This window comes from Equus przewalskii, chromosome 29 (genome assembly GCF_037783145.1).
Source record: "Equus przewalskii isolate Varuska chromosome 29, EquPr2, whole genome shotgun sequence".
NCBI classification, from domain to species: domain Eukaryota; kingdom Metazoa; phylum Chordata; class Mammalia; order Perissodactyla; family Equidae; genus Equus; species Equus przewalskii.
In genome coordinates this window covers 37,441,509-37,455,223 of record NC_091859.1, presented here as the reverse complement: position 1 = coordinate 37,455,223, position 13,715 = coordinate 37,441,509, and the positions used below count along the sequence as shown (strand labels likewise).

General features: G+C 36.7%; 1 protein-coding gene across 5 annotated transcripts in view; it reads right to left on the bottom strand.

The window, feature by feature from the left end:
- The window catches only part of TNRC6B (trinucleotide repeat containing adaptor 6B), a 237,698-nt gene that overhangs the window by 127,843 nt on the left and 96,140 nt on the right, over window positions 1-13,715 (bottom strand). For 3 of the 5 annotated variants that reach the window (XM_070600144.1, XM_008519767.2, XM_070600145.1), the window contains one exon: window positions 11,629-11,696. The exons of the other annotated variants lie outside the window; for them this stretch is intronic. In XM_070600144.1, the coding sequence (XP_070456245.1) occupies window positions 11,629-11,696 (68 nt within the window). The remainder of the gene's footprint in view (window positions 1-11,628; window positions 11,697-13,715) is intronic. 5 annotated transcript variants of the gene reach the window in all.

Sequence of the window (13,715 nt, the reverse complement as noted above, 5' to 3'; positions counted from 1 at the left end):
AGTCTTCCTCAGCAAAAAGAGGAGGATTGGCAGCAGATGTTAGCTCAGGGCTAATCTTCCTCAAAAAAAAAAGAAAGTTCTCAAATTCTTCTTTTTTTTTAAATTTAATAAGCCTCTTTTTCTTTTTCTTTTTTTTGCTGGGAAAGATTTGCCCTGAGCTAACATCTGTTGCCAATCTTCCTCTCTCTTTTTTCTTTTTTTTTCCCCTCCCCAAAGCCCCAGTACATAGTTGTATATTCTAGTTATAACTCCTTCTAGTTCTTCTATGTGAGCTGCTGCCACACAGCATGGCTACTGACAGACGAGCGGTGTAGTTCCACGCCCAGGAAACAAACTCAGGCCGTTGAAGCAGAGCGCACTGAACTTTAACCACTAGACCATCAGGGCTGGCTCTCAAATTCTTTAGAACCAGACTCAAAAATCAAATGTGCATTTGGATGAAGCTTTCCTTGATACTCCAGTTTGAGTCGGGTGTCTCCTCTGTGCTGCCTGGAACCCTGGACATACCTCTGTGGTAGCACCTTCATACCCTAATATCATTGTCACTCGTTTCCTTGGTGCTTCCTCCTCTAAACTATGAGCTTCTTAAGGGCAGAGTATGTGGCTTTTATTCTGGATCTGTCACACAGTAGGAATTCAATGAATTGGCTGAATAAAAGACCAAACAAATATGCAAAGGAATGAATAGATAAATACCAAGAACGTAGGTATTTATAGAGTGTACAAGAAGACAATACTTAAAATCCTGTAATTGGGAGATAAGGCATATACACAGGAAAGTCAACAAGAAAGTGTAAGATAAATTGTTTACTATACGGTTCCACGCTAACAGAGAAAGAGTTAAAAAATAGAGACACTACAGCTCAGTTGAGCTGGCCTTCAAAGGAAGGACAGGACCAGAATGGTCAAAACAGAGATGTTTCATTATGAAGCTAATGAAGCTGCAGCGCAGGTCCCCTCGCTTTCACAGGGCTCCCCCAAAGCCTTAGGAGGGGTCCGAACACTATTCCCACACGATCTCTGTCTCTTTTTTTTCTGTTGCAATGTATTTTTTTTCTTTTTTTACTGTGGTAAAATACACATAACATAAAATTTACCATCTTAACCATTTTTAAATGTACAGTTAAATCATGTTAAGTATATTCACATTGAGGTGAAACAGATCTCCAGAACTTTTTCATCTTGCAAATGTGAAATTCTACACCTACTAGGCAACAACTTCCCTTTTTCTCCTCTCCCCAGCCCCTGGTAACCACCATTCTACTTTCTGTTTATATAAATTTGACCACTTTAGATACCTCATATGAGTGGAATCACGCAGTATATATCTTTTTGTGACTAGCTTATTCCACTTAGCATAACGTTCTCAAGGTTCATCCATGTCACAGCATGTGACAGGGTTTCCTTCCTTTTTATGGCCAGATAATATTCCATTGTGTATATATATATACCACATCTTCACCCATTCACTCGCAGATGGACACAACTTACTTCTACCTCTTGGCTATTGTGACTAGTGCTGCTATGAATATGGGTGTGAAAATATTTCTTCAAGATCCTGTTTTCAATTCCTTGGGATACATACCCGCAAGGGGGATTGCTGGATGATGTGGCAGTTCTATTTTTAAGTTTTTGAGGAACCTCCATACTATTTTCCATAGCTGTTATGCCATTTCATAATCCTACCAACAGTGCACAAAGGTTTCAATTTCTCCACATCCTTGCCAACATCTGCTATTTTCTGTTTTTTGTTTTATTTTGATTGTAGCCATCCTAGTGGGTGTGAAGTGATGTTTCATTGTGGTTTTGATTTGCATTTCTTTCATGATGAGTAATGTTGAGCATCTTTTCATATGCTTGTTGGCCATTTATATATCATCTTTGGAGAAATGTCTATTCAAGTCCTTTGCCCATTTTTTAATCAGGTTATTTGATTTTTTGTTGTTGAGGTGTAGTTCTTTATATACTCTGGATATTAATCTCTTTTTTTTTTTTTTTTTTTTTTTGAGGAAGATTAGCCCTGAGCTAACATCTGCCACCAATCCTCCTCTTTTTGCTGAGGAAGACTGGCCCTGAGCTAACAACCATGCCCATCTTCCTCTACTTTCTATGTGGGACGCCTGCCACAGCATGGCTTGCCCAGCAGTGCGTAGGTCTACAACCGGGATCTGACCCGGCGAACCCCGGGCTGCCGAAGTGGAACGTGTGAACTTCACCACTGGGCCGCCAGGCTGGACCCATATTAATCTCTTATCATATACATGATTTGCAAATATCTTCTCCCATTTTGTAGGTTGCCTTTTCACTCTATGGATTGTGTCCTTTGATGCACAAAAATTTTTAAGTTCGATGTAGTCCCATTTGTCTATTTTTGTTTTTTTGCCTATGCTTTTGGTGTCATATCCAAGAAACCACTGCCAAGTCCAATCTCATGAAGCTTTTCTCCTACGTTTTCTTCTAGGAATTTTATAGTTTTAGGTCTTAAGCTTAGGTCTTTAATCCATTTTGAGTTAATTTTTGTATATGGTATAAGAGAAGGGTTCAACTTCATTCTTTTGCAAGTGGGCATCAGTTTTCCTAACTCTATTTGTTGAAAAGACTTTCCTTTCCCCATTGAGTGGTCTTGGCGCCCTTGTCAAAGATCATTTGACACTGCATGAGGGAATTTATTTCTGGGCTTTCTATTCTATTCCATTGGTCTGCTACACCAGTACCGCATTGTTTTGATTATCATAGCTTTGTAATATATTTTGAAATTAGGAATTGTTGAGTTCTCCTTTGGAACTTTGGTCAAATGACCCTTTATTTTTTATAAATAATGTCTGTGCAAAGACAAGATAGTTTTATCTCAATCTTAACCCAGATTATTAAAACCACAGCCTCCTTCACCTCAACTTTCTCCCCATCATTATTGCCTCTGTGTCAGTAAAGTTAGAGGGGCTGCAGGCATTTTGGGAATCCCTAAGGGGAAGGTTAAATTGGCGATATATTTATTTTGGGTTTAATGGAATATATTTATGTGGTTCTCAGTCACTTCCATGTATGGTTGAGTTATTGTTAACCATCCTGTGTACAAAGATGTTACTGGGCCAGCTTACTCTGCATCATGACAGAAATGTGCAGGGCCAGGTCATATCATGATATAAAGGTGTCAATTCAAACAGTATTTCAGGGTAGTCAATATACAAGAAAAAAATGAAGCCTTGAAATCTTATAGCTCATATATAAAAGACACTTGATAGAGGTTTTCCTAAAGTTGATAGCAATCTTACAAATTTATATGATGTTACTAAAAATGAATTGTGAGGCTGAAAGGAACTTTTCTAATGCGTCAATAATAAAAGCTGTATTTGGTCAACCATGCTATAGAAAACACTGAATTACCTCTCTATTCTATTTTTAGAAAATATCACAGAATTGTTGTAACACAAAAGGGTAATCAAAGAGTATGCAGCCAAAAAATGTAGGGAAAAAAGTTTTACAGTGATGTGTTAGGCAGTGAATTAATACAAATATTACGCTATTTTTCTGAATTGTGCAGTATTTGTCAACTTGTGAAAAGTTGCCATTTTTGTGCTTTCTCCTCGTTGTAAATAAATATTCACTTTTGTATCTAATTTTGTATTTGAAATTGATTTTATTTTTCTTACAGAGCATTCCCACAAAACCTAGATTTGCTCCCGGTCAGAAAGGATCCTCTTTGCCTGAAAAGGCACGTGAAGGGGAAGGAAACCAGAAGTGCACAGAAGACCTTAAGGAGAGCCACTGGGCAGGGGCAGGAAATGCCTCTGAACAGTAGAGCAAATATGCATGGGTAGACTAAAGGCATCTTACGGAGACCCTCAGAAGCCAAGAAAAAGTTCAGACTTGGATAGAAAGGCATCTTCTACAAAATGAACGATACTCAACAACTGCCTTACAGGCAGGGATGCTTAAGGAGAAGAGTAGTGATAAAATGGGGTCTGTTGGAATATAAAGACAGCACTGAATATAAAGTCGACAAGACATGTTATCAATTCACTTTTCTTCTGTTAATAACAAATAAAATATTCTGCGTTTAGGATTTTTAATAATCCCATTTCGGATTTTCAAAGTGAGTGTGTAGAACAGGGATTCCTAACAGTTGGTGGGAGCTTACTGGCATCTGCATTCATTCAATACATAATTATTGATGCCTTCTGTGTGCCAGGCACTTTTTAGGCAGTGACCAAGCCAACAAAAGTCTCTCCTTGCAGAGAGGAAGATTTAGCAAAAAGCCTTAACTGACCTTTTCGCTGCCTGCCATCACATGGTGCCTCCTCTTTACTACATTCTCCTCCTCTACTTAGCACAAACTTTGGTTCACAGAGATTCCTAGACGGAAGGGAAACCCAGGCAGAGTGCTCAGGACAGAAGTTGTGTCCATGCCCTCTAGTGATCGTAAAATTTTCGGGAAATAAACACCAGCTTCTCTTCATTAAACCAATGGAGAATCCTGCAGCGAAACATGTATTTCTTTCCCTATATTTACACAATGCTATGCATATCAAAACATTTTGCAAATATATAATAACAAAACATCTCCAAAAAAGAAGCTTAAAGCACCAATTTCAAGGAGCAGAACAGATACATCTTGCCTTTTAAGTAATGTTTTTCCATAAAGGCATATTATTTGTCCATAAGTAAAATATAAGGTAAATAAATAAGACTTCTAGTAAATCAACTGCAGTTTTCTGAGAGCATGATCTACCCTATTCACTGTTCTTTAAAGTCACCACCTTAGCCTATAACTAACAGCAACCCATATAGTTTGCAGTCATTTTCAATTATGAAACATGTATCTCCTGAAGTTACCCTTATTATAATTAATCCATGGTCCAGAAATCCAAGAAAAACCTCATAAAATAAAATTCAGAACTTATTTATTATACTTTTGAGACGCTTGGGAACAAAAGACGTTTTCAGAAGATTAAATTTTTTAAGTAACTTCAATGCAAATTAGAACATTTGTTAGCAACTGAAAGTTTCGCAAAGATCTAGTACAAAACGTTTATGGTTAGACTCAAATTCCCAACAGCCAAAATTCCATGAGCATAACTATCATCTATTGAACTTCTTTGTGACATTTTCAAAATACTAATTAACTTGAAAATAAAATTCATTTCCTTTCTCCCAAAAACAATCTGAAAAGATTATATAGAAAAGCCAACAATTCTTCTGATGTCCAGCTTACGCTGCGTAATAGTGATTGAGTTTACAGGGGGTTCAATTTGGTACTTCTTCTTCAGAAGTTTATTTCAACATGTACATTTTTAGTGGTTCAAAGGAAAAAAAACTGGTGAAAAACTGATGGCAGAATACAGAAAATAAAACGTTAAAAAAACCTTTCCTATGGCCATATACCAAGGTTTGTACTTTGAAGATAATTATCTATAAAATAAGCGATTTGGAAATATTCTCATTCTTTCTGTATTTAGGAAATGCTATAGAGCTGCCCAAAGTTTTTAAACAAGCACCCAAAAGAATGGTTCCCAAAGAGTTTAGTGTTAAATTGGGTAGTCAATACGAAACAAGGAATATCCTAATGAAAGGAATCCATACTGGAGAGACGTGGGGAGGAGAAAACTTTAAAAGCGGCACTGCAGTATAAGACGAATCCGAGGAAGACAGAGCCGTAGGTTAAGGACTGAGAGCAAGAACAGAAATAAAGACAAGGAAAGGACAAACTGTTGGGACTTACGAAAGGTCTGTATAATTAATAATTCAGAAAAATTAGAAGGGCATTTTATAACTAGACATTTAACTTGGGAAGAACGTAATTAGTAAGAAGAGAATTTAATCAAGACAGCGGAGTTAAGACATTTAGAAAATAGCACCTCAAGCACAAAGCCAAATTACACAACTGGGTATGAAGAGCAGTGTCAACTCCGGAAATTACATTCTTCTCTCTGAATCCATACAAAACTGTCTTCAACACTTTGATCTCCTTACAGGTCTCCCATGAAAGCGCTGACAAGATGCTCCCTTAGAAAGGGAGATCAAAAAAGACGGCACCCCAAGGAAGTAGAAATATAGGAATTGACACAATTAATTCTATCAACAATCCCTAAAAAGGAGATATTGTCTATAGGGCACATTATTAAAAGACATGTTTTGTTTCTTTAAATTTTAGTATGCTTTATTTAACACAACATATAGAAAAGATGATCCTTTCAATATAAAATCAATAAAAAAGTTATTAATTTTACACATTCTTTTTTTTGTACTAAGTCTTTGAAATCCAGGCTATATTTTGCATTGAAAGTACATTTCAATTTGGTTGCTAATTTTTTTTGCTGTGGTAAAAAACACATAACATTAAGTTTAACATCTTAACCATTTTTAAGTATAAAGTTCAATAGTGTTAAGTATATTTACATTGTTTTGCAACAAAACTCTGAAATGTTTTCATCTTGAAAATCTGAAACTCTACACCCATTAAATACTAGTTCCCTCTCTTCCCTCACCACAGCCCTAGGCAACCACCTTTCTACTGCCTGGTTCTATGATTTCGACTACATTAGATACTTCATCTGGGTGGAATCATACAGTATTTGTCCTCTATGACTGACTTATTTTGCTTAGCATAATGTCCTTCAGGTTAATCCACGTTGCAGCACGTGACAAGATTTCCTCCTTTTTTAAGGCTTCATAGCATTGCATTGTATGTATCTACCACATTTGCCTTATCTATTCATCTGTCAGGGGACACTTGGGTTGCTTCTCCTCTCGGTTATTGTTAGTAATGCTACAGTGAACATGGCTGTGCAAACAGTTCTTTGAGATCCTGCTTTAAGAGATTTGTTTTTAATGATGACCTTTCATAAAATGAAGCAAAAGAATTAAGAAAATTCAACCAGCAAAAATTTACTAGAAAAACGGAATCATTTTAGTAGGTTAAAGACAAATGTCTTAGAAGAATATGAGTAAACTTTAGCATGGAGATTTAAAGCTTAGACTTGTTTGTTTGTTACATTAAAAAAGAAGAAGAAGAAGAAATGAAAAAGAGGCCAAACTCACTAATACACAAAAACTGATACTTAACTTCAAAATAATTTACAACAAATGGTCTGCCCATAAACTACAAGACTATCATTTATATTAAAATGAAACCAAATCAAAAGCCTGCCTGGGTAGAAACATTTTATCTGAAATGAGCTTTCAATAAGCAGAGTCAAACACAATCTATGAACAACTATCTGTTCATGCTTTTTGAAAAGCTGAAATAGTTTTATATTTACCCCTGTGTTAAACATCTCATGTGATTAATATTGTGTAAGTTTAATGTAGTAATTATATGGCAATAAACTTAGCTTGTCTGACTTGCCGCAGTAGCTCATAAAGTGAATATCCTCAGAAAAAATGATTATATTATACTAATAGTAAATCAACCTTATTAAAAAGCAACAATACTAAAACAATACAATAGACAAAGTGTTTAAAGCTATCCACTCTACCAAATGTCACTCACACATACACCAGAACTCAGTGCAACTGATCTCAACAGTAATAGTTCAGCACAGATATTCCCAGTATGAAAGGTATGAAAGTCGATTATTTTTCAAGAAAGCTTTCTACACGCATAGCTACCTTAATCTGCCTGTTAATAGAACTTAGTTCCATTGAAATAAACATCAGAGAAATAAAACAATTTTTTCAAGACTTCTAGAACCTATGGTAAAAACGTTAAATGAAGAAACAAGGAAAGTGGCACAGATCAGCTAACAAAATAATTTTAGACGTAAGCTTTATAAGAATTTGCTCTGCGACACTGAGCGAGTTCTATTAGCCCTGTGCTCCATCTACCTCCATAAGTGAACGAGGCTATTCACACAAGCTAACACCAATGAATGAGAACCATTTTGGAAACTAATTTGGAAAAAAAATTAAGTTAAATCTCTGCCTAACACCATACACAAAAATGAGTACCAGTTCAATTAAAGGGCTAAATATAAAAAAATAAAGCTGAAAAACTAAGAATATTTTATCATGTTAGGGTAGGGAAGAATTCCCTAAGCAAGCACAAAACATAGAAGCCATAAAGGCTCATCAATTTCACTCCATAAACATTTAAAAGGTTTATTAGTATTTAAAATTTTTTAAAAAATCTTTTTATTTCTGTTGCTTCACACCAAAGAACATGGCACTCAATGTTAAAACATAAGGACCGGGAGAAAATAATTAAAACATTTCAACAGACAAAGGTTAATATTAACACTTTATAAAGGGCTCCCACAAAGCTTCCAAAACAGACAATCCAATGAAAAATGGGAATAACATGTAATTAGATGGTACACAAAATAAAAATCAATGGCCTATAAACTAACAAAAGATACTCCATCTCATTAGTAAGCAGAAAGGTGCAAATTAAAACAATGAAATATTAGAGTTGCAAAAAATTAAAGATAAAAAATGTTACTGTCATCAAAGCTGTGGAGAAATGGGCACTCTCATCCGCTGTTGATGGAAATGAACACTATTGATATAGCGTTTCTGGAAGGTAATTTGATAGCAGCTACCTCCATGTAAAAAACACATGCCCATGAAGTGAAAAGCTCTGTCTCTAGATATCTATTTTAGAAACAAACACCTGTGTATAAAGATATAAGAATAAGGATGTTCAATAAAATATTATTTGTAATAATCAAAGAAGTGAAAGCCACCAAAATATCTATTAGAGAAGAATTACAGTACATCCATTCAACAGAATGTTCTGCAGATGTTTAAAAGAACAAAGTAGACTGCAAAAGATGTCAAATTAAAAAAGTGAATCTCAGGGCCCAGCCCCGTGGCCGAGTGGTTAAGTTCACACGCTCTGCTGTGGTGGCTCAGGTTTCGCTGGTTCGGATCCTGGGCGCAGACATGGCACCACTCATTAGGCCACGCTGAGGCGGCGTCCCACATGCCACAACTAGAAGGACCCACAACTAAAATATACAACTATGTAATGGGGGGATTTGGGGAGAAAAAGCAGAAAAAAAGGCGAATCTCAGAATTATGTTAGGAAAAAACCTATTTAGTTGTTGTTTTAAAATATACAGAAATGAGGGCCAGCCCAGTGGCACAGCAGTTAAGTTCGCAAGTTCTGCTTTGGTGGCCCCGGATTTGCCAGTTCAGATCCCAGGTGTGGACCTATGCACCGCTGGGCAAGCCATGCTGTGGCAGGCGTCCCACATATAAAGTAGAGGAAGATGGGCACGGATGTCAGCTCAGGGCCAATTTTCTTCAGCAAAAAGAGGAGGATTGGTGACAGATGTTAGCTCAAGGCTAATCTTCCTCAAAAAAAAAAAAAGAGAAAATATATACAGAAATGTGTAGGAAGGTTAGGAGGGGAAGGAGGGTAAAGAAGCGTCTCACTTTTACTTCTAAATTCACTTTAGAATGTTTTCTGACAATCATGTATTACTTTTATCGTTAAAAAAATAAAAGAATAAGTGGGAATTTCATAAATCATTCAGCAATGTGTCACTTCCAGAATCTAAAATGTAATATTCAATTGCTAGATCTACTAACCAGGATTCAATCATCCTTTGCCAACGGCAGTTCTGAGATACAAATTTTTTTTTTAATCTTTTTATTTCTGTTGTCTCACACCAAAGAACATAGCACCTTTGCTCCTCACTCCCACAGAAGAGTGGGCAGGTCTCCAGGAGGAACGCCTAGTGAGAAGATTCATTTCTGCTTTATCATTTCAGTATATGATAGCAGACAAAGCCCAGAAACAAAAACAAAAACAAAAACAGGACAGGATTCATCCGTGAAAAGGCAGTATGAGGCTTGTGAAACAAACCAAAGGAGCACGGCGAGGATACAACACAGGACAGTTCAAGAACGCTGGGGCTGTTTGAAGCTCTCTAAAAGAGGTACAGTTCACATAACATAAAACTTGTGGGAGTCTGCCCCAGCAATGTTTCCTTAATGGCTAAAGAAGCTGATCGAGGATAGGGGTTACTGGAGCAGGTTTTTAAAGATAAAGACTGGTTTGTTTGGGAAATGGATACCCTCCAGAGAACAGAACTTTCATCTGTGTTTTAAAAATAGGCTTAATGCCATTTTCATTGTTTCCCCCATCTCCCTCTTATCCATGAGACTTTGATCTTGACAACTGTAGTTTTGCTAACCACAGTACTTTTCAGGAACATAGCTCCCAAGGTTGGCAAAGGATTGGGATTCAAGAGATATTATAAAACACTTTAAAGTCAGAAAGATCCTGGTTCAAATCTTAACTTCCACTTGAAGCTGCATTACCATGGGCCAGTATGGGATCTCTGAATAAAATGGAGACACTGTAATAAGTGGAAATAACTCACACAGCATGTAAGAAAAGTATTCTGTGCACAGAAAACCCTAGTCAGATGGGAGGTATGATATGATTTTTATATTATAAGACCTTTGACCAGAGCGAGGGGGTGGGGGAGTAGGCATAGGGCGGGGAGAAGCACCTGAAGTGTTCCTGTAATTCCACTGGGACTAGACGTTTGGCATTCTAACTTGCTAAAGCTGAATTGATTCCATCAGCCCTGCAGAATATAAGTGCATTTGACAGAATACAGCAAAGTTAGGATTTATATTGTAAGCTATTTTTAAAACTGCCTGGTTAGCAAATTAAACCAGCTGTGAAAATATCCTGGTTTCCATTCACAACAAATACAAGACAAACATTCTCCTTTAATGAACCTGGCCTCGTGGCAGCATAGCATATTCTGCATAATTCATTCCTAAGGGTTTCAGAGACCTAATTTTCATAATACACACCAAAACTAAACTATTTTCTAGGAAGGAAAAAAAAGATGAGAGAAAGGAGTTTCTCTCTACAGATTTTCGGTAAATTCCATGAATCACTGTCCTATTCAACTTAGAAGACTACTGTCTGAATAAAAAATAGCAGTTATGTCAGTACTTTAAGCCAGTCCTAACTGTTTTTCCTTTAAAAGGGCATATGAAACACCAGTCTGCTCTGCAACACAATTTTTCAAGTTCTGTGACAGAGGGAGGAAAAAAATCTACTCGCTGCCACCAAAAAACTACTCCCAATTTCAGATTTAAGACTTATCACTCTTTAAGAAGTCAGGGGAGAGATCCTGAATTATTTAGAATGTTGGCTAAGTTATATTATTTATAATTCCTGTTCCTTTAGGGAAACAATTTGTTATTTAAACAAAGATCAGAAGTATAAATAACTAAATGGAGTAGAATTTCAGGAAGCACTATTCAAATAAATGCACACTTGGAGAGCAGGGAAACAGTCTATTAATTTAGTTCACTTCATAAAGACACTGCTAAGAAAAGGATATACCATTTTACACTTTCTTTGGAAATCAACCAGGCTGAATTAGTTCCATTTAGACCATCCTGAGCCTTAAAGCCTTTGCTAAAGCGTAACATAAATTTTGATTAGTCAAGCGTGAAAAACTACAAAGCCAACTTTCTTGTCCCTCCAGTTAGTCTGTCTATAAATAGAAGCAATGCATTAACAGCCACCAAAGCAACTGGTGAGTTCCACAATGTGCCCAACATATACATCCCCTACAAACACACTCTCAGCATGTTTAACCAAAGTGCTTCTGAAGATGTGTAATGAGACCCCTTTTTAAATACACTGTGACTCACTGTTTGCTTTCTTCACCAGGAGGTGGAGTCTTGCCATGCCCTTCCATTACAAAATCCTCCTGTTCCACCTGCAAAGGCAAGCACCACAGGTCAGCAGAAGTCAGTAACTAAGATGCGGCTCGCTCCACAGTGCCAGGGCCTTGCCCTTGCAGAACTGCATGGCCATTTCACTATAGTGCCTAGCACAGAACCCCAGGCCAATGGTTTTCTCTCCACGTTTAAGGCATCTCTCCTTGGGTGACTAGATTTGCAGAATAAAAAGGGAAGAAGCATGCTGATTTGCAACTCATATAACTGTGACAAAGAATTAGCATTCAGAATATGATAAAGAATTGCTATGATTTGATAAGAAAAAGACAATCTACCGGAAAAATTTACAAAACAACTGAGTAGAAATTTCATTGGAGAGGATGCATAAATGGTCCTAAACGTATGAAAAGATGTCCAATCTCATGTTAATCAGGAAAACCACAAAGAAATACCATTCCACAACTACCAGGTTGGCTAAAATTAAATAGTTGGGCAATACCAAGTGTTGACAAGGATGCAGAACAATAGCAACTTTCATCCCTTCCTGGTGGGAGGGAAAATTGGTACCACTACTTTTAAAAAATTTGCCATCATCTAGCAGACTTGAATGTGTATTTACTGATAAACTAGTGGTTACACTTCTAGGTATGCAGCCTAAACTTTTGCACAGACAAAAAATTATTTTTAATAGCATTATTTTTAACAGAAAAAAATACAGCAACAAACAAAAATCAACAGTAAAATAGATAAATAGGCTACGGTATTTTCAGCCAACAGAATATTATACTACATGAAAATGAATGAGCTACAGCAACACCCTCAACCTGGATGAGTTACAAAAGCACAATATTGGGGGAAACAGCAAGTCACAAAAATATACAGTGTAATTCTATTAACACAAAGCTCAAATATATACGTTTTAAAACCACGTGTGTGTGTGTATATATATAGACATACACATCTATATATGGTTTGTAAAACTATAAAGAAAAGGGAATGACCATTACAAAATTTAGGCTAGTGAATGTCTTAGGAAGGGAGGGCATTTGATCAGGAGGGGGCACATGGGGGGTTCCGGGGTCTGGTTATCTTCTATTCTGGGCCTATGTAGAAGATATATGAGTGTTTGTTTTATAATTATTCTTTTAACTGTATAATTATGTCTTTTAACTGTTTTCTTTCCTCTTGTATATGTTCGGTTTATTTCTCAATATAAATTTTCAAAGGGGAAAAAAAGCATTTTACTATTCCAGATGGTTTATTGATCAATAAATAGTGGAGACAGAGCTACCTCCACAAACGGGGACTGTCTAGTCCTACAAAAACTCCTCCAAAAGGCATAATTTTCAAAAACTAAACAGATGTATTCAAGGAGTAGATAGGACTATTCCCAACTCTGAAAAATACAGTCCATTTCTTACAGGACCTAATAATCCGGAAGACAGACAACGGCAACATACATACACACTGTAACGAAACCCAAATAAAACGGAAGGCTTTCCAGCTCTGCCATCCTCCCCACGGTCTTCATTTCTCAGAAATACTAGAGAAGATGGGATCGTACTCAGAGGCTAAGTTTCAAAAAGTACAGAAAAATTGAGAGGTTTGCTTTATTTCCATTACAAAGAGAAACTGGAGCAAGTGTAAGCAAGAATAATAAAAGACACACTGCATAGTGAAATTCAAACCAGGATTTGACTTTTCCTCTCTTATGGACTTCCTGAGTCTGCAGCCTACAGAGCTTTGCCAAGCAGAGGGAGGATTCTCCCATCCTAAATTTACACAGTGATCTAAAACCTCTAGAAGAAAAAACAGGGTTACAGACTTGCAGAGGGAAACTTATGAGGCTATCTTGATCTGGGTTGTGGTTACAGAAGTGTACACATACGTGAAAAAAAATCACTGAGCTGTGCATTTTATGCACTTATCTGTACAAATGTTATGCCTTAATTAGAAAAACAAGTGACAAATTGTTTAAATTTACTGAGTTCCTTGGAATCTCAAGCCTAAATTATTTGCTCAAGCCTAAATTATTTGCTCTATTCTCCCACCTATAT